This window comes from Amblyomma maculatum, chromosome 5 (genome assembly GCF_055883805.1).
Source record: "Amblyomma maculatum isolate TAMU_Amacu chromosome 5, ASM5588380v1, whole genome shotgun sequence".
NCBI classification, from domain to species: domain Eukaryota; kingdom Metazoa; phylum Arthropoda; class Arachnida; order Ixodida; family Ixodidae; genus Amblyomma; species Amblyomma maculatum.
In genome coordinates this window covers 124,208,312-124,233,172 of record NC_139348.1, presented here as the reverse complement: position 1 = coordinate 124,233,172, position 24,861 = coordinate 124,208,312, and the positions used below count along the sequence as shown (strand labels likewise).

The 24,861-nt window shown below is 46.7% G+C and overlaps 1 protein-coding gene across 4 annotated transcripts in view; it reads left to right on the top strand.

The window, feature by feature from the left end:
* nuf (rab11 family-interacting protein nuf) overlaps positions 1–22,556 on the top strand; it is a 191,129-nt gene extending 168,573 nt beyond the window's left edge. For 3 of the 4 annotated variants that reach the window (XM_084604249.1, XM_084604248.1, XM_084604250.1), the window contains 7 exons: positions 642–677; positions 3,472–3,708; positions 8,633–8,723; positions 10,896–11,108; positions 14,515–14,675; positions 18,595–18,805; positions 21,221–22,556. In XM_084604249.1, coding sequence (XP_084460375.1) covers positions 642–677; positions 3,472–3,708; positions 8,633–8,723; positions 10,896–11,108; positions 14,515–14,675; positions 18,595–18,805; positions 21,221–21,343 — 1,072 coding nt within the window. In that variant the 3' untranslated portion in view covers positions 21,344–22,556. The remainder of the gene's footprint in view (positions 1–641; positions 678–3,471; positions 3,709–8,632; positions 8,724–10,895; positions 11,109–14,514; positions 14,676–18,594; positions 18,806–21,220) is intronic. The other variant, XM_084604251.1, reaches the window with a different exon arrangement.
* The last annotated feature ends 2,305 nt before the right edge of the window (positions 22,557–24,861 follow it).

Here is a 24,861-nt window from a genome sequence, read left to right as displayed (position 1 = left end):
AACGTAAATGCAGTAGAGGTTTCCATTTCGAGTGATCTACTGAGATCGCATGTCCTAGAACAACTCTGTCATGGTTGCGTGAATGAGCAAATGCTTCAAAACTTCGTCTCGTGCACAAAAGTTCGTTATGCTTTTAGTCGTGCAGATAAAGGAATTACAACTTGCTTGACACTTATGTTCGGTAAATTGTTGCTTGGCAATAGAGATTTAGCTTACCGTGATCCGCGATCCGCCACCATGACCCTCTATCGCGCGTGGGTAGAGTACAAGCTGATTGGTCCCGACGCGGCATGTCTATGTGCCGCCATCTATCGGCGTCAAGGGGATCTGGGCATGCGCAGTGGAACACGCGGTGGCGGATCACGGTAAGTAAACATCTCTAATAGGTCTATCGCGCTGCGCCGACTAAACTCGTCGGACACTGAGAGTTTCTCAAATTGGCGTTGCAACGCCACTGCGACTGAGACGCATTTTCTCGTGTGCGTCGCACCATGTGAGGCAGCTTTCAGAGTGGTAAGCGTGCTGCTGGATTTTTCTGTTGCTGCTTTTGTTTCGGTTTTGTCTCGCTACTGCCGTGCTGACTTTTGTATTGTACGTGTGCTTTGTGTGTGAACCGTGGTCTTCCCCCTTTGGCGTTGCAGGTCCAGTCGGAATAAGTCGAACAGTCCCGTGCAGAGGTACGCCCTGTCTCTTGCTTACACTCATTTCCTCCTCTTTGTGCTGTGCCGTCCGTCCACTCAAGAATTCGCGGGGCTTGCTCTTTGTGCGTGGAAATGGACAGTTGTGCTCACAACATTTGTGTATAACTGAGTACGTCCGCCGAGTAGGAAAGCCAATGATACTGATGTATTGAATCGCTTATCCTCCAGTGGAAATTTTCGTGTGGCATACGCAGGGCCACAAATATCGGTACTTTAATAACAGCCTTCGCTTTCCCTCTTAATGCATGCACCGGGTCTAGCAAGAAAAACAAAACAAAAAGAGCTGCGCTCTAAAAACAAAACAAAGCCAACAGTTGGCCGGTGTACCGCACTCGGCCCACGAGAGCGTCACGAAGCCAATTCGACTCGGTTGTGTATTTTTTTCCTCTCCTGTTCCCACGCCACGTCTTGACAGTAGAGGAGAGAGGGCAAATGAAGCTATATATAGACGCGCAGCGGCGTTAGAGTGTACTAGACTCTAGCGGCGTCCTGTCCGGCGGCGTGCATGCCGCCTTCTTCGCTGTGGTCTTTGTCGAATCAATGACAGCCTCTACCCGGTGACGTCACGCGAGCCTTGCGTTGGCCGGAGGCGGCTTTCGCGCGAAAGGCCGAAGGCGGTGGTCGCTGCGAGGCGCCGAAATGACACTTAAAAAAAAAATCATAATCACACGCAAACTTATCGGCTCACTCCCGAGGACTTGGGCGTGGCTTACACGCTAAGACCTTTGCTATACACAGTACAAATATTTTGTTGGCACTTTTCGAACTCTCTTTCAGGAATCTTTTAAGGCTTGATAGTGCACATTTCGGAGATCTTAGGTCTCGAAGTATGGACGCTTATAGGAAAGGGATATAAGCTGTACTGAGAGGAAATTGCGGGGACGAGTACGCAGGGACAACTGATGCTAGCGTCTTTTGATTACTACGTTTCACTGACAGACGCCACTTTCACGAAGCACAGAGATTTTTATAATATACTCGAATACAACTCGAGAACTTTGCCCCTCGATGGATTCCCCTACAGTCATTTTCGTTGAGTGATTCTCATCACCTTGTGGATACCCTTAGACCTGCTGTAGTAGGATATAACTTAAACACAAAACAGCAGTTGCTAACTGTGAGCAGTTGTGCGCGGCATACGTATTACTCCGCTGAACAGTAAACAGATTTTGTTTTTTAATATCTGACAATGCTAACATGTCAGAGGCATCGAAATTCTTGTGCTTTTAATTTGCTGGACTGTTAGCTATTTAGGCAACCGGAAAAGCCTCAACAACTCTCTACTTTCTGCTCTGAGGAATTGTGTGTGTCGGTTTCTGCACAACGATTTACTGGCCGTCTTCGCAACCAAAACTGCGCTGCGCCCAGACAGGTTTACCATGCAGAACCCTGGCTACGCCTCCATTCGCTTCAAGCGGTGACCTGTTCAGTTCGAAACGAAGTATGGTGAATTTTTTACGCATCTAATTTTCTTAGCCATGAATGTTAATTTCGGCGTCCCACAAACTTAACCTACAGAAATATCCGTGAAAATCGATTTCTGTCGATAAGTGGCATCGAACTATGAAGAATATTGCGGCGAACGGGTGCATATTGCAGTCCTTCGCATTCAAGGTACGGGTTTAGACGTGTTACAAGCGAAATCAAGTGGGCGACTACTGCTCGAGAGCCAGGATGGTTTTTAGTGAATTGCGGTATAGTAGGCAGATGGCGCGTTATGAACAGGCAGGTAACTCCGCCTCTTTGGGACGTTCATTGAGCACGCCACTCGCGTGGAGGTTCCGTCTAGTAGAAGCCGCGCTATCGTTCGGCAACGAATAAGCTAGCGCGGATCATCGGGCCTAAGCTGCCCTCTGGTTACTCTGGTCGCGCGCAAAGAAATCCCCGTCAAAAAGCATGGCCTCCGAGATCACCTCCCTGCGCACGCGCGCGGGGGTGATCTCGGAGGCCTTGCAAAAAAAGGATCCGGGTTGCCGTTTTTGTTTCCTTCAATGGAGCGTAACATTCTGCGGGTCGCGCCAACTGAATGAAGCTAACCTTACGCTTCCTCGACACGCTGGCTAGGAATGAGATCCGTCGCCTGAGCCGTTCCGCATTGCACCGTGACCTGTAAAAGGAGCGCTGGAAACGGCCTTTCGCCGACCCGAGGGGGACGTCGGCAAGCGCGGAGTAGACGTCCCGGTGTGCCGTTGCCTCCGACACTGTCGCAGTGCGTGCCCGCACAGCCAGCGGGCGCACACGGGGTGCTGACGACGTGGTCCTGAAGTTGTGTTCCTGAGCAGGCTCATTGTCACACGTCTTTACACGTCGTTTCTCGTAGGCCTTGTGACACTTGATAGTTCGTCCGCGGCGCAGCAAATGAATCCGTGAACTCTTGTTAGGACAGCGTCCTATATAAAATCGTCGCCGGCTCAGGTTGTGTACAGTCCTTGGCCAAGGTAACCGAGTGTATCCGCCGGTGGCTGGACCGCAGGCTCGCAGCTGAGTGGCAGTTCCCCGGCGCTGGCTCCCTGATCGATGGCTGTGAGTGCAGACTTGCCGACGTAAGGCTCGGCCAAAAACTTTGTGTGCAAGCGCCGGAACGTGCAGCGCCCCAGCTCGGCTGCTTTTGGCGAATAATGTCATATGTATCTGCTCGTTTTGCTCGCTGATGCGGAGCTGTATTCGGACCATAATGCTGAAACGAAAGGACGTGCTATCGAAAAGTCTTAACCGTACATGCATTCGAGGCAGCTTTGTTATGTGTGTACCTCTTGGCGCTGTGGAGCAGGCCTGGCTTGGGCCCGGAGTCCCCGTGTCCCCGACGGGGCAGCTTCGAGGCAGAGGACCTTCTGAGCAGCAGTAACCACCGGGAAGAAGAGGAGGAGCGGCGTCAGCAGTGCGTCGACGAGCTGGGCGACCAGGTGCAGCAGCTACAGGGCCAGGTGGCCGCGCTCAGCGAGTCCCTGGCCTCCAACGGGGACCTCTACCGGCGCGTCAAGCAAGAGAACGCCACGCTGGTCCACAGGTGGGTACTTGCCTCCTCGAGATGCCGATGCATGCTTTCCGGGATGAGATACAATGGGTGGCAAACAGGACGACAGGCCGTGAAGATTCTTGTAGGGTTCGGGATGACCCTCTCCCTAGTCGTCGCGGGCCAGCCATCTTAAATGGTGTTAATTGCCTCGGGGCATTCTCGGCGCTTAGTCCTGTACCGCAATGATATTTTCTCTTTCTACATGTGGGTGAAGTATCCCTGATTATGAGCCTACCTAGACGGATACTCCGCGGGGGCATACTCCGCGGGGGGATACTCGTGGTACCATTTTACTGTTACTCTGGTTGGAACGTCGGTGGTATGTCTATGGAGGAAGGGATTACTGTATGGCGGTCACGAAAACCGGAGTCTGCGTGCAAGTGTCCGGCACTCGCTGACTCATTGTTCTGCTTGCCCTCATTGTTCGGGGCTTCATTTCGTGGGCACGTGACTGGAGCGCTCGTACCAACGTTTTATAGTACGGACGCTTATCTGCATTGCGCTGTAGGTGTGGTGTGTTTGAGGCAGCAGTAGCCGACGAGTGCTGCATGAGAAATATTTTTGAAGTTTCGTGATCGCAAGCGAAACGCGGTACGAACCTTACTTCTTCATTTTGTTTAAGGTGTAAACCGTGACTAGCGAGTCCTCGATTAATAGGTTGTCAAGTGGCCCACTGTGAAAATGCCTCAGTGGCTTTATTTGGCCTACTGTGGTAGATTAATGTCTGATGATCCCCGGGGCTTGTACTCATTCTGTTTTAGAGCGCAGCTCTTTGGCGCCCGTTCCTGCATTTCGCGTCGGCGTCGACGTCGCAGGCGTTGTCCCTTGTAACCAGCTCCGCAGCCAGGGCAGCGCGCGCTTCCGCCACCGCTGGTTGCTACGTGTACCCCCCCCCCCCCCCCCCCCTTTCCCTCTTCCTGTGTGGCGGCGACGGTGCTCTCCGGCTGCCGAAGCGCTGGCTCGGCTTCAGCGGATCAGGGTGCATGCGTCCCAAGCCGAAACGCGGAGCCACGTTGACTTGACTCGCTAGCGGCATCAGCGGCATCAGTCAGTCGCTGCTATCTCTTCGCCGCGCAACGTTCCTATGGGCCCACGCACCGCCTCCCGCGATCTCCCGATCCACAAAGCTTCCTTCATGACAGCCAAGAACTGCTAGTGGAGTGTTTCTTGAAGGAATATGAGTGAAAAATAAAAACTTGTCTGTGATTGTACACAAGTCTTGTTTGAATTCTTTGCCTCAATGTATCGAAAAGCTGAAACACCCAATGTGCTGCGCTCAAATTTCGCATTAGCGAGTAACGTAATCGTCGGCAATTTTTGTTTTTTTGAAACTGGTTCTCGCTTATTAGCATTTTACGTTCCTCCATAGTATGGGTTCTGAGTGTAAATAAAGAGGTCAAAAGCATATTATTGAGAAGGAGCATAAAGCTGCGTGTTAGAGTTGCGGTAACACATGCTCTAGAATATTCAGTTACAAATAAATTCCGCTCATCTCACATTACCTGACTCTTGCTCCTATTTATGAGGGGCTGGATTCTGACGCGTAATCACACCTAAAGTCGCTTATTTGGTTCAAAGAAAAGATTGTCTGTACTCGTAAAGAGACCAACAACAGTGGTGCTGCGAGAAATTCGATCAGGTGCTGGCAGCACGAGGGGCAAATATGCGGCCATACCCTGTTGAGGAAATAAGGCCACCTAATCTCTTCTACCTCCTCACCCCCTCCCCCTTTTTTTTCTTCTGTTTCACCAAGCGGAACGAAATTAGTGGCACGCGCCGATGTTCTTTATGAGTAGTTGTGACATGCTCACAAGAAGACGGTATTGTTCCGGTCGTGCGTCTGCCATTAGTCAGAATAGTCAGGAGTAAACGGCGGTGATTGCCTCCTGCACCACGCATCTCGTCCTTCTCAGAATCATTTTCCCCTTCCGTGGGTTTGTAAAGACCAGCTGCCGCCTCGGCACGTTCCGCGTCGTCTGCTCTTGGGACGGCACCGCGCATGCGCGACGGCGACGTCACAAGCGGAACCGAAACCAGCGCGAAGCGCGTGAAAAAAAAGAAAGCACACGCAAAGCGAGCCACCCGTGGCGAGAAAGCATGCGAGGAAACCTCTCATACCTGTCCGCCCAACTCGGCCTCCTTCCGCCCTTTCTTTTGCGCTCTTTTATATGACTCTGAGAGTCGGCCCCCTTCTCCTCATCCGCGCTCAAGCGGGCGAATCGAAAAAAACCCGCCGAGTTCGTAGAAGCGTTGCGGGCAGCAAAAAACAGGCACGACGAAAAAGAACGTAAAGCCGGGCACAACGTGGGCTCTTGCAACGTGGTCTACGGACGAGCGAGAGAGCGAGGTCGGCGGCGAGCAGTTCTTTTGTCGACGTCGACCTCGCCGGTCGTTCGTCGGCAGGCCCGGCCGGCGCGCGAGAGGGTCTCGTCGGCGTCGCCGCCGTGTGTGGGAGCTGGCGCGTTTCCCGGGGCAACGTTCTTGCTTTTCGATTTTTCGTGCGTCGACCACCCCAGCTGGTCTCTGCGGCGCGGCAGGGAACAACCGCGACGCGCAGTGGGTCTGGCGCAGTCCGTCAGGCCACGCAAGCGGCGGCGACGACCCGACTAGGACGGGAGTGGGTTCGATTCCGGCTGTGCTTACACTGCGGCCGCGCTGGCACGTTTTGTGCCTGTCAACGACGACGAAGTGAAAGCGCCTAGTGCGTGAATCTTTGTGCGCGCATCTGTATCAAGGACGTCGTGCTGCGAGCCCTCGATCGTCGCTGCATCGATAACGTTTTCGCCAGTCCTGCACCGATCGACTGCGGTCTCTGCGAAGTCGCTGTGGCCTAGGCCTAAACTCTGCCGCCGGCGCACACGTTTTCGTCTACTGGGCGTGGTGGCGGCGTTAAGGTACGGTTGCTTCACGCTTTCCGTGCTATTCCGAACGGGAGCTGTGTTTAGTGATGGGCGATGACGACCTTTACACGTGAATTACGAAAGAACTAATAATGTACAAAAGATAGTTAACGCGCGACGTCGTCTGCTTGCAGCCGCTATGTTAAATGTGGAGACGTTGCTCCCCCTATCGGTGTTCGGTGCTAGCTAGTTGAGGTGATTACTGAATTGCTTCTACTCGCGGCTGCAGCTGGGATTTCACTTACAGGCGTGTACTGTAAATGTCGAAATTGAGTGCTTCATCTCTAAACTGGGCCGTCATTCAGAACATATTTTGCTGCTGCATGCAACTGTTCACTGTTTCATGAAATACGTTTTCTTGTTGGTCATGTTTAGTTCGGTTACATCTGCAGTGGAAGTTGGTTGTTTATTGTGTGTGAGCCTTAGTTAATCTGATGGATATATGCTCATTCAACTTCTTAGTGCATGATTGTGCACGCAGCAACAGTTGTGGGTGACACTCTACAGAGGAGCAGAAATGCCTGAAAGGTGCCTGCATGTGCTGCTCAGTTTCAAATCGATTAGTAATTTAGTTAAGATGGCGTGGAGGTTTAACTTCCACTCTAAAAGTGTTTAATAACTTTTCTTCACCCGGCTTTCATGATTGGTAAAATTGGTCCCTGGAAAGATGCATACACAGTATTACTGTAAGTCGTATATTAGTTGTGATGTATAATTCTATTAAAGGAATACTCAGTAAGTACTCACCACTTTGATTCAGCTTTTCCTTAACCTAAATATATCTGTTCATGACATTAAATGTGCTGTGCCATGTGATCATGCATGCTTGACACGTGATCATAGCATTAACACTTAGAGGTACTTAGCACACACCATGCTTGACGTCACGGAGAAAGAAAATTTCTGCGCACATTGCTGCAGAGCTCTTCCTATGCCAAGGGCACTTCGGTACTCCCTGAATACATTGGCACATTTATTTGCCTGAAGCTTTCACCTCTACAGAAAACTTGGCCAACATTTAACTTCGTTAAATTAGTTATGACATGCAAAAAGTCAGCTTGGCATGGTTTTACTTGGGCATGCAGCATTGAGGAACTGGCGCACAGTTTGGTAAAGTGCTAAATGTCTTTAGTTGGTTTGGTTTTTGGGTAAAGAAAACGCACAGTATCGGTCTCACCTCCTGGTGGACATCTAAGCTTACAATTAATGGCCTAAATAAAATTAGCGGTGCATGTGCCTTCAATTAAAATCTCCATTTTTAACTAGCTTTCATCTTGACCAGCAGATAGATGTTAAATGGAAAGTGAAATGGTATGACACTGCCTGTGCATTGAATGGTTACACAAGAACTTTTATATGAAATCATGTTATATTTTTGTTGCTGCTACCTGTCCACGCTTCCTGCTCATAAGGCAAGTAAAGCTTGTGCCTTACTAACCATATGACCATGATAAGTCTTCAGGGGGGCTTGTTGGTGTATTGTACACATCGTGGCAAACGGCGCATTAGAACTGGACGCGAGGCAGACAGCACTGGGTAGTTACTGACAATTGAGCGTACATAGGTAGTTAAAAGGAAGAACAATACACAGGTTTCAGTGTTGATCCCTCCTCGCCCACATTGTTTTCTTTAGATTTTGCTGTTTGCATAATACACTTCCAGCCCTCAGTCAGTACGCTGAGAGTGTTGTCTTTGGCCTGTTTCTGCATGCTGTTTTCCGTGGTGCTTGTGAAGTGACCAGGTTGTGAAAACGTTTTGTGGCTGGCCTTCGGTTCCCTTGGGTTCAGTGTATATGCAGTAAAAAGTCATGCTGCATAATAACTTGGCCATCTATCGATGATTGCAGCGTGATTTACTGTGTATGGACTTGTAGAGCGTGATACTGTTTTGTTTACATTTGTTTTCCCACCTGCTCAGACTCGGTGTGCATGCAAGGCTCCTTCATGTGGGCTGAGTGTTGTCATCGTTCACAATACCTCCAGGGTGATTGGGAGTGTGTGTGTTGGTGGATGCAGGATACACAACCTGGAGGAGCAGATTCGAGAGCTGGAGGTACGGTCAGAAGAACGTGCCCACGAGGAGGAGAGGAGGCTCAAAGATGCTCTGGTGAGGGGCCATTACTTGGTAACGTGCCATGTCTTTCTTTTTATCCCCTGCTGCTTAGCGCTTCGACTTTGGTGATTTTAATTTCTTCAAAGCATAAAGTGGGTGGAGGCACCCTTCCACAGGCTTTGAAGACCTCCATTGATGACTGAACATGGGAAAAATTGAACTGGTAATGCTTTGATGTTTACTCGAGATGCTGGATGCAGCATTGCTGAACGTTGTCGTGTAGTGGGATGGTGGCAGCTATCAGCTACCAGCAAAACTGTGTCTCTGTGCAACAAAAGTGGCAAGTGAATTTTTTGCCTGGTAAGAGTTTGGATCCTTAATCTGGCTTTGCAGGATATGTAATATCACATATCCTAATACGATCGTTTTCCTGTGTAACTTGGAGCACAAAATTAGTGTCCAGCCAGTGTTTAAATCACAAGCTTTAGTTCCGTTGTCACTTTACAGCATCAGTAAAGGTGTCTTAGTGAAAAGGAAATGTCATTTCCTTTTCCAAGTGTGATGATGCAGTAACGACACCTTTCGCTGTCTATTCTTAACGTTAAACATTAGCTCCAGGCATATATTTGGAATTGTACAAGCATCCGCATACTTTGACTTGGTCCATTGCACATAACAATGGCTGGTTCATTCCACGGCATTGTCTTAATGCCTGTTTACAAATATCATCTATAAAGATTCAAGGTTTAGTTGTGCTGTGTTTGTAAAAAGATAGGCGCAAATTGCCAAGATTTGAAGCAAAATGTTTCAAGTGAATTACAAGGTTGGTTGGGTTGTTCTGACTTTTGGGGCGGGCTGAAGGCAGTCTATGCTGATTACATGCAACATTGTTTCACTGGTGTAGGAGAGATATAGAGATATATATTTTAATGGCAACAGGAGATGTCTGCCTGGTGGTAAGCCTAGCATGCTACTCCTGATGAGGGTTGAGGGATGAGGGTGACAGAGTGTGGGAAGGGAAGGGGAAATAAATGAGAAAAAAAGAGAATCGGTGTCGCACAATTTCACACGCACATAAGCACACACAGATGAGTTTTAAAGGGTATTAATCAATCCTACACACTTGTGTAGGAGGTACACAAGTGTTCCTAGTTATATAACTGGATATTGTACATTGTCATAGTAGCCTGCAACATCTTATGTACCTTCAGCAATGGTCAGTCTGGTCGAGCATGCAAATATTGCTGCTTCTGGTAAGCGGGGACTATGTGAATTTGAACAGTCACGCACGGCTGCAGTACGGCCAATGCATACTGTTGAGTGGATGTGGTCTCTGTACTGCAGGAGTATTCCTTGTGCTTATCTCTTTCTGTGTACACTTCACATTTGCCCATTTGTTCTTTTGCCAGATCTCTCCATTAATGTGGTGCATATTAGGAGATGCATTTCCTACATATCTTCGAGTGTAGCGAGTACAGGGGGCACCAGGAGCTTCTGAGGAATCTGTGGTGTGAAAGGGAAACCGAGTATTAAATTGATTTTTGCCCGGATCAATACAATGCTTAAAGCACAGCTTTTACAAGCTAGGAAAGCAAAGAAATTAACATATGGGGGCCATGACTGCTAATAAGGTAATCGCAGTGTTTCAGGAGCCGGTTTTGTGTGCAAATCTCAGGTTCGAGGCGAGCTTGAATCATTTGGTTTATTTTTTGCTGCTGGATAAACAACCATGTCGGAAAGAACTGCAGCACATTTATATTTACAAAAGTTGGACGGAGTTGTCCCGATTGTTGCCTTAAAGAAAGCTTCTTGAAGCCTGCATGCATCGCCTGAAGTCTGGTCTCTTTTCGTCTTCAGGTGCTTGGAGTGTTGCGAGGCCTACTTTTTGAGTTATTTCGGCTGTTATTCTCTCGCACCAGTTTCCGTTCAACCTTTCTTGAAATGCTATCTTCCAGTTGAACTTGTGCACGTTATAAAGATCAGTCTGTTTTTTATAATCTGCACGCAAGCAAGTTGTTTTGGAAAGCAGACTCTGTGGCCAACTTGTAGCCCCTTGTTTTTGCTCTCTAGTTACTGTATTTGAATCAGGGCAAATAGGCAGGTGTAGGAAGATAGGAAGTGGAATTCCAACTTGAAGTGAGACAGTATTGTGCTTACGTGTTCAGGCTACACAGTCTTTCGACTCTGGAGCAGGGGAGGATTGGAAGTCTGTTTTTCTTGTCTCAGAGCCGGCAGGAGCGGGAGAGTGCCGTGGAGCTGGAGCGGTGCGGGGCGCAGCTGCGGTCGCTGCAGCAGGAGCAGCGGGCCCTCCAGGAAGAGGCGCTGCGGCTGCGCTCTCTGGCTGAGCGGCTCAAGGTTGAGAAGGAGCAGGCCCTGGAGCAGCTGGACCAGAGCCAAGCACAGCTGTCCCAGCTGCGCGAGGAACACCAGCACCTGCAGGTATTACACACACACACGCGCGCACGCACACGCGGCGCATGGCATGCGAAAAGAGACAGATGCACGCCTCGCTTTGGCTTTGAAAGCATAGTTTGGCAGCTTGGAATTTTTGCTGCATTTTTTGAATTATTGTTTCTTGTTTGTAGTATTGACAATACAGTGTGCAGCTTCAGTGCTGTTGATGCCGTCAAATGACACCATTTGCAACATTTGAGCTTGTTTGTCCGACTGCTTCATTCCCCTTGGCTTGAAGAAGCTGTGAAAGTACTGGGATAACAATACCTGACAGTAATGAGTAAACAATGGCTTCACGATTGATGTGTGCACTTTGGAAACGAGCACATAGTCCGTTCAGGTTTTTAGTCCTTGAACACTTTGGGACAGCTTCTGGGCAGGAAGCAGACTCTTGTAATGTGTACAGGCAGGCTCCAGCATATCTGCGGTAGCCCTGGATCAGATACACTTAGCCGACTGAGGAGACACTCAATGTTGTCGCGACTGAAAAGTATCACATGCTATGCTGCTATATGGACCATTTGTGGCAAAGATTTCAGTTACACTGCCTTCTCTCACATGGAACATGTGTGCCTCTGTAATAGATAGGCAGGAAACTCGTTAATGCATTGCTCCCCATCCTACAGTGTTCATTCACTGGTACTGGCACCTTTGGAAAAGTTATTGCATTCACATGCAATATCATTGAGATTTAATTCAGAACACAATTCTACTCTGTGAGGAGTACAATGCCACAACTCTATCGTCTGCTCTTTCCAGTCCAGCCCTACACGAAAATACAAGAGCTGCTGAAGGGAGCTGAACTTTGTGGCAGCTAGCCATAGGTCAAAAAAAGAATTTAGGAGCAGCTACTCCGGTTAGTGGAACTCTCTTGGCAAATTAGAGGGACCCGTAATGGTGTCACTGAGTGAACCACGAGATATTGTACATCCTGACATATATTTATGTGTCGCTGGTGCTGCGTAGCTAGTGTCGTTATGTCTTTTGTTTCATTTCTCAGGAGCCATACTGACTGGTCTAATGAGGTTCTATGGTATTAACTTTCTGACCTTCATGTGCAAGTGACATCCACTGCTGTGCTCCCTTTTAGTGCAGAATAGCCAAGCCCATCCTGAGCCCTGGCCAATTTTCTCTCAAGGACCATATGAGGTGTGACACAAGAGAAACGAGACCGGTCCTATAGATTCACTATCAGGTTTAGCAGGGGCAATTGTGGCAACCCTGTATTGTGGAGACGGCATAACGTTGGACGGTTCGAAACTAAAAGCACACAAAAAAATGTTTCCGACACATCGGCGCTGATTTACCGGCATCCTCCCTGTTACGTTGTTCATTTGTCACACTTGAGACGCAGTTTGCAACACCGTCCAATCAGAGCTCTGATTTCACAGATGCCTTGTCATGATTCGCTGTAGGCCCTCTCTTTCCCCCTCTCCAATGTTGCGTTGTGCGTGCCATGGTTGCCAGTAAAGCTGCAATGATGTCTCGTGAATAAGCTCTATAAATTATAGTACTTACAGAATCAGTTCTCTGTGACATTATCACTTTCAAAGTAGTCGCCTTCAGCATTCGCACACTTCTGCATTCGGTGCTGCCACTGCTGATAAGTTCTAGAACGAGGTGTGGGGGATTAAATCCCAGCCATGGCGGCCGCTTTTTGGTGGAGGCAAAAAAGATGTCAGTACATGTTAAGGAACCCCAGGAGGCCGAAATTTCCGGTGCCTCTCATAGCCTGAGTTACTTTGATGTGTTAAATCTCATAAACTGTTAACCAAAACATCACTTTTGACCACTAGTTGATGTTCCAGGTAGTTGTGCGGTGAAATCTCTGCCCGAGCCGAAAATCTAGGCGTCCAAAGTCGTCTTCGGACCCTCTGCTGCTGGTCTGATAAAAACAATCCTCGGCTAAAGTGGCTGAATCACATGATTGATCTAAGACCAGCATTTTTTTTCATCTTGGCTGCCACCATGTACCAGATAAGAAATCTTATATGCCACAGTCCACTGAGAAAAAAACTATGCCAAAGTCTGATGTCTAGGTCTCAAACTAGCTTCTAGATTGCAAAATGTGCACCAGCACATGTAGTGGATGTGACATCATCGTTCAATATGCACGATAGGTGGTCCTGAAAGAGTTAAATGCATTATCCCAACTGAAGGTTACAACAGCAGACCACTTTGCCTGGTCTGTTTGCGTTGAGTCTCCATGCACCATGCAGATGCTTTGCTCATTCCACTTATGCATGACCGTGCTTCGTTTTTCTGCACAATTTCTCCGACATTTGCACGCGAGCGTAGGTTTGAGTGATGCCATCTTTTTCGTGTCTTCAGAGTGAGTGGGCGAGTGAGTGCATGTTCTAGTGGGACATTGCACTGTAGGCCTTAGTTTATGCTGGCAGCACATTTGGCGGCTGCACATTTCACTTTTCAGTGTGTTTGGTGGGCAGAGTTGGCAGAAGTGCACAGCGCACGTTTGCTAATGATTTAGCACCTGTTTTTTGAGATATGCATAGGAACAGACTCCTGATGCACTTATCTGCTTGCCCAAGCACTTTCTTCTGTATTGCCTTTTTCATACTGAAAGACAGTGATTGTAGGGGTTTGCGCAGTCCGTCCACTTTTATGCACAACCATACAGTCTACCACTGACGAAGCCTCATGTGCTTAAATGGTGTGACCTTCTCTACACCAAGGCTGGAGCGTATTCAGTGATATGAGTTGCAGTTTCAAGGCAAAAGCTTTAATGGCTTATTGCTGCCAGCCTGTTGTCAAAACTTGTCACTATAGCTGTCAATCATCCTACACGTTTCCTTTGGCACTTCCTCGAACGCCGCACCATTTAACGTTCAAGAAAAAAAAAATCATGCTCCATCGGGAATCGAACTTCTACCCCTCCGATCACCAGGCAAGCGTGCTAATAGGATTAGCCATGTCGGGCACGTGAGAAGCGTATCCTTGTTCTTGTCTAGTGTCAGGCTAACGTGGTTGCCATGGAGACTGCTGCCGCTGACATCGTGGCACATCCTAGCAACAACGTGACATCGTGGGAGAAGGCGGCGGCGCGTTAAGTCCTGAAGAGAAAGCGGTGACATAATGGAAAAAGAGACCTAGAAAGGTCATGCGTGTCCAATCCGCTTCAGGCGCTTCCACCGCCCTATAAAGGCTTTCGCCTCAATGCGCTTTAGCGGTCCAAAGTGCCCCCTCCAATTTTCCTTTGGAAACTGAACATTGTGGGGATTGGCATCAATGAACCACCGTTGTTCGAGCCACAGCGGCTATAGCACAAGTTTGCAGCTCCAGTCAGTGTTATCGAGTCAAGTGTAAGGGTTGGTAGATTTCTGGAGACAGCTTCACCGATTATGTGGATCACAGTGTTATCCCCCCATTTCAGGAACTGTGCCGGCGTGAGCGTGAGGAGTCCCAAGCGCAGCGGACACTGCAGGCACAGCTGCTCCAGGAAGTGGGCCGTGAGCTCGAAGAACTGCGGCGACTCCGAACAGACCGTGACGGCCGGCCCCGAAGCCCATCACTGCTCGACCTGCTGCCTGCCAGGCAAGGCTCGCTTTCCTTCATTGCTGTGCGTGTGAGGCCCTGCGTGCAATGCTGAGGAGTCTTGACAATGAGGTTCTGTTGGAGAGTTGGTTGTTAAATTGATTTGTCCGACTGAGCTGAGCTTTCCGTAATTGCACAGTATAAAAACACTGATCGACTCATTTTGTCTTTCGTATGTTAACTTTACACTGGGTTCCATTGAGTGCTCAAGTCTTCTAAGTGCTTTCTGCATTCTTTGAACACCTTTACATTTGTGAGGGGGACCTTAAGGTCGTCTTGGTGCTCGTGTGGGCATCAGAGATACTGGAGCTGAAATGTGGCTTGGATGAGAAAAATGTCAGCTCGCTTTAATGAACATGAAGACTCTCTGCAAGAGAGGGACACGATGACAAACTGTTGCTGACAATGGCATGTTCGTTTTCTCAAGGAAGTTCCCATACCCACCTTTTCTTTACCCACTTGTACTCACCTTGCTGTCACTGCCTGCTCATACCTACACAGCAATGGCTTGTAAGAGGCAATCTTAATTTTTTAATCGTGACAGGAGCACAAAGCGAAGGCCTGTTGAGAATGGGTTCGGCTGTTATTGTCTCAATAGATGTCTCCTATGCTGCAGCCTATTACTGTCCCCAAAGCAGGATATATATATAGAGATATATATTTTAATGGCAACAGGAGATGTCTGCCTGGTGGTAAGCCTAGCATGCTACTCCTGATGAGGGTTGAGGGATGAGGGTGACAGATTGTGGGAGGGGAAGGGGAAATAAATGAGAAAAAAAAAGAGAATCGGTGTCGCACACTTTCACACGCACATAAGCACACACAGATGAGTTTTAAAGGGTATTGATCAACCCTGTGTCCTTAAGAAAAGTTAACTTTCATACGCACATAATCACACACAGATGAGTTTTAGAGGGTATTAATCAACCCTGTGTCCTTCAGAAAAGTTAGTAAGGCCTTGGTAGCTCGCGCAGCAGACGATCCGTCGCACCAAGGACCCAGGACATGTTCAAGGCGCAAGGTTGTTTCTTTAGGTAAGCTTAAATTATTGCGCAGTGTCCTGCGATGTGCAGTAAACCGTTGACAGGAGGTTACCAAATGTTCAAAAGTTTCACACACATCACATGTAGAGCACAGAGGCCTGCTCGCTATGCCTATTTTATGTAGGAAGTAGTTTGTGTATGACACATTTAAGCGGATTCTGTGTAGACAGTTTCGATGCCACCTGTTCAAATTGTGAGGAATTCGAAAGATGCAAGTGGGATCTATTCGGTGTAGAGGTCGATATTGATGGTTCGGGTCACACCACAGAGAGTGTTGCAATCGCCACGATTCACTTGCTACAAGTCTTGCTGCATCTCTTCGTGAGAATGGTATTGAAATTGTCATTGTGGAATCTTTTAGTTCTTTTGCAGCGGCGTCTGCGAGGTCGTTGCCCGCGATGCCGCAGTGAGCAGGTAACCACTGTAGCACAATGCTGTGACTCAGGTCATAGGCCTCTGTGTGTAGCTTATTTATGTCAATGACGAGCTCTTCCTGAATTCTTGATGATTTAAGCAATTGTAGTGCAGCGCGACAATCGCTGAAGATAACCCATGCTGCAGGGCGTTGTTGTAGAATATATATAATTGCTTCTCTCAGAGCTGTTAACTCAGTAGCCACAGCTGAAGTGCGATGACTGAGTGTTGCCGAGATTGTGGTGTGCATTGATGGTATCCACACGCCGATGGATGAAGAAATAGCTGTGACAGAGCCATCAGTATAGATGTGGCAATGATGACTGTAGCGTGCACAGATGTGCTCAAGGGCGAAGTATTTAAGTGCGGGTCCTGGGGTGTGGGCTTTTCTTTTGATGCCAGGTATAGTTGTCGAAATTTGCCATGAAGCAAACCTCCATGGTGGGAAAGATGACGGTACTGCACGTTGATATTGCGCAGGCAGTAGATTGGAGAGTGATGTCATGCTTTGCTCTGAAAACGGGTGGGTAGGTTCACGTGCAAAGCGCAGCTGGGCGCGAAGCAGCTCCTGCGGTATCAGCACGGTTACAGATAGACGTCTGCTCTCCGCCAGAGTGCCCACTGTGGAAGTGTTTTTTGGAAGACCAAGGCACACTCTCAAAGCTTTGGCCTGCATGGCCCAAAGCAGGTTTGGCTGCCACGGTGAAGGGCTTTTCACTATGCTGAGAAGCTGACTTCCAGACTTTTGCAAGGGGTCCGCGGGAGATGAGTCTGTCAGTGCTACATTTGAGATTTTTTTTTGAGAATGGTTTGGGACGCCTTATTTACATTATTTTACGCACGTTATCGGCTGAGGCTATACGAAAATGCATTCTTGCCAGATGCACCACGTTTCACACACCATTGCTCAGACTGAAAATGTTGCCTCTGTTATGTGTGAAGTATGAGCCTAGTATGTACAGTTTTTCAGGAATGCCTAGGTGCAGAAAAGTGACTTTGTATGGAAAATGCTTCTACTGAAAGTTCTTCAGAAACTTTTGATGGTCACAGTGACCTGCAGGCAATTGCTTTTGTGCAGAAGTACGTTGGCCTGTATTTCGAAATGAAATACTGGCTAGACGACGAGATTGATGGTGAGGTAACCAACCAGCCTGGAGGCATTTTATAAATGATGCACCTTGATTGCTAGTGTAGAATTCTTTTGCATATGTTGATCATAAATGTCAGCTAGGCAGTAGATAATGCACTCACCTTTAATGCTTTCGAAACTGTCTGGTAAGTCTCCATGTGAATGTAACCGTGGAGTAAACCAAGCAAAAGATAACAAGCTTCATTATCCCATGCTCCCTACCATTTTTGTCATATCTTTTGTTGCACAAATCTAATAGCATCATTGCGGCACATACATAGACTCTCTCATTACCGCTGATTCAGGCATGGCGTGGTGCCTAGCAATATTTAATGTTAAGTCGTCGTGTTTTGGCCATTACTACGTTATGAGCTATGTCTCCTACTAAAGGTTGTGTTGTATTTTTGGGATGTATTGAGGTAAGTACACAATACAAACAGTACGATACGATCTGTACAAATGATAATGTTTTTTAGTAATGTTAAGATGTGTTTCGGTAATTCAGTAAGTAACAAGTCACACCTCTTAAAGCCAGTTGTAGAAGAATGGAAAACATGCAGTTGTCAAGAACATTTCATTACTTCAATTTTATGCCGCCTTCGTATCGGTCGCACCCACTTGACTTCCTTCTAGAAACGAAAGAGAAACTCGTATTTGAACACTGCAGAGAAGTTGTCTCTATGAACCACATTTTAACTTGGAAAAAAACATTTCCCACAGTTCTATGACAGGTACATTCTCCTACACCCTAGCTTACTCCTAAGAGAAAATTCACTAGTTAAAATGTCTTTCCTTGTTTGTTTCTTAAAGGATGCCTAACGTCTTATAATAATCTAACTTCTCTTACCAAACAGATATGTAAACCTTGTGTTTGGCGCACGATGGCCTTAGCTGCCTATGTGCCGTAATACCCAGTACGACACAAACAAAACAAATGAAATGCAGCATTATTTACTGCAGCGAAGCATAATAGAGGTGGAACATGGCAGATGGATTCAATTATTGGCCACTAGAAATAGAACTTTCTAATTTACTAGCTAGTGATCTATACATAAGCTGCACAGGGAGTGATTACTTCAACTTTACTTCCTGCCATGAAGCAAGAAGGAAATCTGTGAGCGCTCTAAAGCCCAAGAAAATGTGCAAAAATGTTGGAATAGATTTACATTCATGAGAAAAGTCATGTTACTTGCACAGGTGCTTGTGACCGGATGAGAAATGACAAACAGGAATCATGGCAGGCGAGAGTGGTGGCGACTGGCAGTTTCAGCTAATTGCAGCAGCAGAGTACGATAACAAGCAGTGTGGGTACGAGCAGTGTGCTTACATGCAGATGCCTGGAGCTTCAGGGCCAGCTGGAGTCTCTGCGTGAGGAGAACCGGGCCCTGCGAGAGGCCAACGAGGAGCTGCAAGCACAGCTGCTCTCCTCGCATGTCCATGAAGGCCAGTGCCTTGTCGCCGGAGGAGGGGCCCACCATGGTCCCGACGGAGCCGCCTCGCTCGCAACCGAGTTTAGCAACCTCGAGGAGCTTTCGAAGGAGAAGGTGGGTCTGCTTACTCCCCTTCCTTGATTCGCTTGTTGCTAGATTTCATTTTGCACTGAGCACGTGCAACATTGAGGCTAGGCAAGTAGCTCACCTGCAGAAGCATATCGCTCGTGCTGCTTGAGGCCTTGGATGTAAACATGTAGTGGTAGAGAACGTGCTAGGCATTGCAAATCATGGACTATGCAACCATTGCAACCTTTGATTGTGCACTGTCGGTGAGGTCCTGTTTGGATGCGGATAATGTCTTAGCAAATGGGTATGCCAGGTGTGCATCTTGCGCCTCGAGTTATCGACGAGGGCGAAGTTCCTAAACCGTCTTCTTCGCAATAACCTTACGTTATGTCTGGAAGCAAGCCACGAATTCTGTTTAAACCATATTGGCTCAAACCTGTCAAGGAGGCTGTTGAGAATGAACTAGTGGGAGAGCTGTTAGGAGTAAGGGAAGGAAAAGGGGAGAAATGGGAAAAGCACTTTGAAGCAGAAAGCAGGGAGGCAAGATTGGGTGGTACAGCAGCCTCAGTTGTGTAGAAGGCTTAGATTCTTTGTTCTCGATTTTTTTAAAAATTCTCCACTGCAAAAAATTAAAGGCCTCCATAACTGCAGTGCTCTTATGCTTTCATGTCATTGTTGCTCTTCATTTTCGGCTAGGGATAGCAGCACACGCCTTGACAGGTTACTGCAAACTGTGGGAAAATGCTTCATTCACTCTCTTGCGTGAGAATGCGCATTGTTCTTCTGGGCAAAGTGTCAGTAGCATTTGCCATTAGATGTGATTGCAGCTAGAGGTGTGCACGGGCCGAAATTTTTAGCCGTAGCCTGGTCCGGGCCAGATGCTACAGACCGAAGCCCGGCCCGGCCCGACTCAGATAAAGACTGAGCCTGGTCCGGCCCGACCCGGCGCTTCAATTTAAGGCCCGGGCCTGGCCCGTCATGCCATAATTGAAGTTGAAATGATGAAAAAGAAAATTAATTTCACGATAAGTTTATCCAAGCTCTTAAAATGTTCAGTTCTCACGTTTGAAATGACAAATTTGCTGAATATATGTAGCACACGGCATACGTAAAATTAACTTATTGCAAAAAAACTTGTCCATTGAATTGAGTCATTTGCTGCACTCCTGGATAATGAACCCGGTAGTGCTAAAGTTTCTTTTGGTGCTATAACTTGTGGCTGTAATGGCAAACACATTCTTTGATAGGAAAACAAGTTTTGGCTAAGCAGCTTGCTTGCTTCTCCGAAAGTGCGCTCACTCTAAACCTAAAAAAGGGGTTGATTGTGTGGCTAAGTACTCGGTGAGCTTGCCTGGCTCACAGTATGCCTTTCACATGAAATTTCCGCAACAAGAGAAATAAGAGGACACTCGTGCACTGCAGATGCTTTGAGCTATGTCTCGCTTCAAACGAGTTCATGTCGAGGCCGGAGGAAGCCACAACAGAGATGTGTGATAGACGAAAGCATGGCGCGAATTTCAAAACTGATACCTAAACATCACTGCTGGTGTTACCAAACAGATATGCGAAATTCGAAACTATACATCCCACGCTCGGTCACTGACAACCAAAGATTCGTTCCCGGCAAGGAGGCGGGGAGGAAAGGCGGGTCGATGCCGAGAAAGAACTCTGAAGACCTCGTGTGGGGACGACGTGGGAAAATGCTCTGTATTCCTGATGCTTATCACACGACGACTGTATTTGCGCTTTCTCAGATGTCGCATGTGTTCATGATCGGGGTGCCCAGCCAGACCCACCCGAGATAAATGTACCTTGGCCCGGACCCGGCCCGAGCCCGAGCGAAAGGGCTTCCGCGTGGCCCGACCCGTTGGCCGGGCCGGGTACAGGCTTTCGGGCTGGCACGAGCCTGTGCACAGCTCTAATTTCAGTGTAATTATGTACATTTTAAGGTCTCGAAATAAATTGACAACGAGTTGTTGGGCGAATTGGTGGCAGTATTGCATACCACTGTGCGATAGACGGGACTGCACTGTATTTCTTCTCTCTTATTGTGTCTGTCGCACTGCAGTTATAGAAGTGAATTCAGAGTACCTGCTCTAAAGTACCGTTAAAGCAAAATGCATTTTTCCTTTTTCTGGCAGTAATGCTGCCACTTTGGCATTCTCTGGTGTGCGTTTAAATCTTTGCTGTGCAGATATAGGTGGACGGTTTCTGCCAGCTGTGTCACTTGTCTTTGATAATGCGCCACTTTGTGATGGTGGAACTGTTTGTGGGCCCACATTTAAAGGAAGGGACTATGTAGATTGTGTAGTGGACCTTCTCACATATGTTTGGGCTAAAGACGAGCATAAATAAAAAACAAAACTGAAGGGATACAAACAGGAAACTTCCGTTTTTGAAAGCAGTCTGTGTGATTGAAATTTTGTAACTTATGGTCATCTATGCCTTTTTCTTTTGCAGCTCATCGACACAGTCAAGCACGAGAAGGAAGACAACGTCCGGCTGCGAGCGTACATCGATGGAATCCTGCTGAACATCATTGAAAACCACCCGCAGTTGCTCGAAGTGAAGCCCCTGGTCTGAACTGAGCTGGCTGATTTGTGCAGTGTACAGAGAAACTTTTGCGGACCCCCCGTTCCGTCCCGTTGTGAATACGCACTTTGTGTGCCTTGGGCTGTGCGACCTGCTGCCTCGGAACATTTTTTTTGTTTGTTCCGCCAATAATTGTACGAGCCATCAATGCACATCGACTTTAGTGACCACCGTCTTTCATAGGGATTTCAGAGCGTCATTTCAGAATTGCCGTCGGACAAATGTGGCAAGCAGTGAAACATCGGCAGCTGTGGCCGCGTAAGTCGAAGGAGGTTTAGTCTGTTCAGCATTCAGTGCTCATGGTGAAGGTTTCGAAGAAAGATCGTAAGGGGGTGTCTTTTCGGAATCCTCTTCCCAGGGTTACGATAAGCCATACACTCATCATGAAGACATCATAAAGACATAAGGAATCACCAGCTCTGCGAAGCTTGATTCGCGCTAGGCATTCATGTGGCGTTCATTTTTGCTTCCGTTGTTATTGAATTGAACGTTTGTGCTTTTAGAGTGGTTTCCTGCCTCAGATATGCACATTGGGTCCAATGCACAATGATACGCAAGCAATGTTTTGTCAGCACATCTTTGCCGGTTTCTGCTAAGACTGCGTGTGTCCTTTTGACACCCCTTTGCAGGTTTTGAATCCTTAGTAGTTCTTGTTCAGCTTTGCAGAGTTGTGATCAATGAATGCAGTTTTTGCATGCAGTTCCGCTTGCTTCAAAGAAGTGTACTGCCCCAGTGTCTTATGTCATTTTGGCATAACTGTGTTGGTTGCACAGTGATTTTTGTACAGGTTTGAGGTCTAGAAGAGTGATGCTGCAAGCAATAGTTAAGCTAGTTGTAAAAATCTTTTGCTGCTTTTGCCAGGTGATTCAACCACAAGTGCTCTTCACTATTTTTACTGAATTGGTGGCTCTTTTAGTAGGTTATTTTAGTTATTTACATTGGACCTAAAAAGTTGTTTTAATTTTTGATTGTGTTTTCTTCAGTTTTCGGTGAATTGCTTTTACTAGAGCTTTTAAATGTGGACATCATGCATTTTTGGTCACATTGGGGGCAGAAATGCGGACGACTTGCTCCCCGCACACTTTAGGGTGGCGTTGCCACTGTACTATATTTTGAGCTCCCATGGAGCTGTATGTTGTAAAGTTAACCGAAGGTTAATAAATATTTTAGTTTTACCAAAGCCAATCCTAAGTTGTAGTGTGATTCACATCATTGCATGCTTTGTTAACTTTCTTTGTTATCTTGCCTATGGTATGCTTTACATGAGCAGGAAGGACTCTTCTCTGAAAAATAGATCACTTTTCAAATAGAATGGTTCTTCTTGACTACGTTGGCACCTATTCAGCAGTGATACATTTCTGTGGAAATTTTATTCAAATATAGAACATTTTATCCTCCTGCCACTCAATTCAAGTTTAACACGAAGATCAAGGTCTTATGGCCACTGTTTGGAAGCGGGTGGTAATGTTGCATAGCCTCATGGATCTGAATAGAGAAGACATCTTGAAGATGTCTTGATATTCTTGGCAAACGAGCATGAAAAAGGCGTAATTCGGCATCATAACACAAGCGTGTCAGTTTTTTTAGCATTCATTTGGCGCGAATGCCTACCAACTAGCCCAACTTCACATTAATGCCTTGAAAGTTTGGCTGTGAAAATGGTCAGTGCTGGTAACACACCTCCTCTCTTGCTTGTAAAAGCTGTTTTTATTTGCCATTGGAACACTGTAGCCTGTCTTTGCAGGCCAACTTTCAGTTTGTCCTCCGTGGGTTATGGATCTCTTCCGTTGAATGTTTCTTGCCTTTCAATTGGAGGGGACATTCAATAAGGAGGTTGCAAATGTGATTTTACCTTTCTTTCACACCATGTGAAATAAGCGATGCTTAGGCGTCTTGCTGCATACATTGAGAGCTTATAAAAAATTTGGCCATGTTTTCACCACCAGATGGCATATTGGAATATTATTGAGCAATATTACGAGAGCATTATTATTAGCATGCCACCGGCCATAGCTTGCATATGCAGGGTTGCCTAACCCACACAGACTGTGGCCAGCACAGCACGCAACTTTTTGTCTTTCAGACTGCGTGGGCCTAAACAAATTGGTTATAATCAAACGACCAAGAATTAGGTTGGTGTTATAATTTTCTGTTAATGGAACATTGGTGCAAAAATTGCATGTCACAATTAAATGCAGCTATTCAGCTCCACACTATACAGTCGCACCCACTTATAACAATAATGCTTTGAACAATATATCTGATATAACAACGAATGACCGCGGCACTTTCAGCTTTGTTATGCATTCTATAATAAAGTAAACCACTTCTAACCATGGCGTCATAGGAGATAATTGATTACAACAATTAAATCTGGTTACTCAATGCCAACCCTGACAGAAACAGTCTCAAATGCTGTGGCCTCACCAGCCGAACCACATCAGGAAGCCCCAAGAATGATAACAGTCCTCGAGGGATAAAAATATTTCACTCGGCTGCATGCAGCGGTTCAATGCTCTGCAGAACGGTGTCTACAAGACTTTCATGAACCAGTCAAAGCAGACTGATTACGAATTTCTGTCTGTTGAGTGAAAAATGTAAGCTACATTGACCTAATTAAATTTTCTCAAGTTTTTCATGTTTTTTGGCATAACTCAGTTATAACAATTATCGCTTATAACAATCATATGCATGTACGCATTGGAAGGTGGGGCGGGCTTGATATCCTTGTTTGTGTATCGAAACGCTAACAGAGCATTTCTGGATAGTCGTGTGCTGTACCAGCCAGGATTTGTAAATACAGAACCAGTATGTGTATGATATAGCATGGAAGCATCATGACCTTGAGGTAACCCTAGAACATGCAAGGATTATGTGAGCATTTGTGCCTGTTTCATTTGTCGAACTGGTAACACCATTGTTTTGACACTTTCTGATACACAGTAAAGTGGTTATCTGGGTAAGTAAAAATTAGTAAATGTAAAATTAAATGTAAATGTAAAATGTAAAAGTAAATGTAAAAATTAGTCTGACCTGGGCACTTCATTCTTGAAAGGAAAGAGCCGATTTCTGTAGTAGTGTCTTATCGTAGCTCACTTTGCAGTAAGGTTATCTGCAGCTCTTGCACTTTGTACTGCTGAAATGAAGAAGCGCTTAAAGTTTGAAATATCTGTTGAGACTGATATTTCATTGCTGGATATTATTATTCTTTTAATGGTTATTGTCTTTACATGGCATTGATTCTCACTTGTAGGCATATGTTTCTGGATTGGACTACTGCTACAAATAAAAATGGTAAACTTATACAGGGCCAAGTCAAGGAATTCATGCTCTAAAATAGAAAGTGTGAACTTGCTATTAACATCTTTAAATACAATTGTTGTTGCAGTGCCATCTTGCTCCACAAACTAAACTATTGGACAGTACATGAAGATAGGTGGTATGGTAATTTGGTAAAGCAATATTGTTTATCATTAGGTGTTGGATTTCTTTCTGAAAGAAGGCAAACT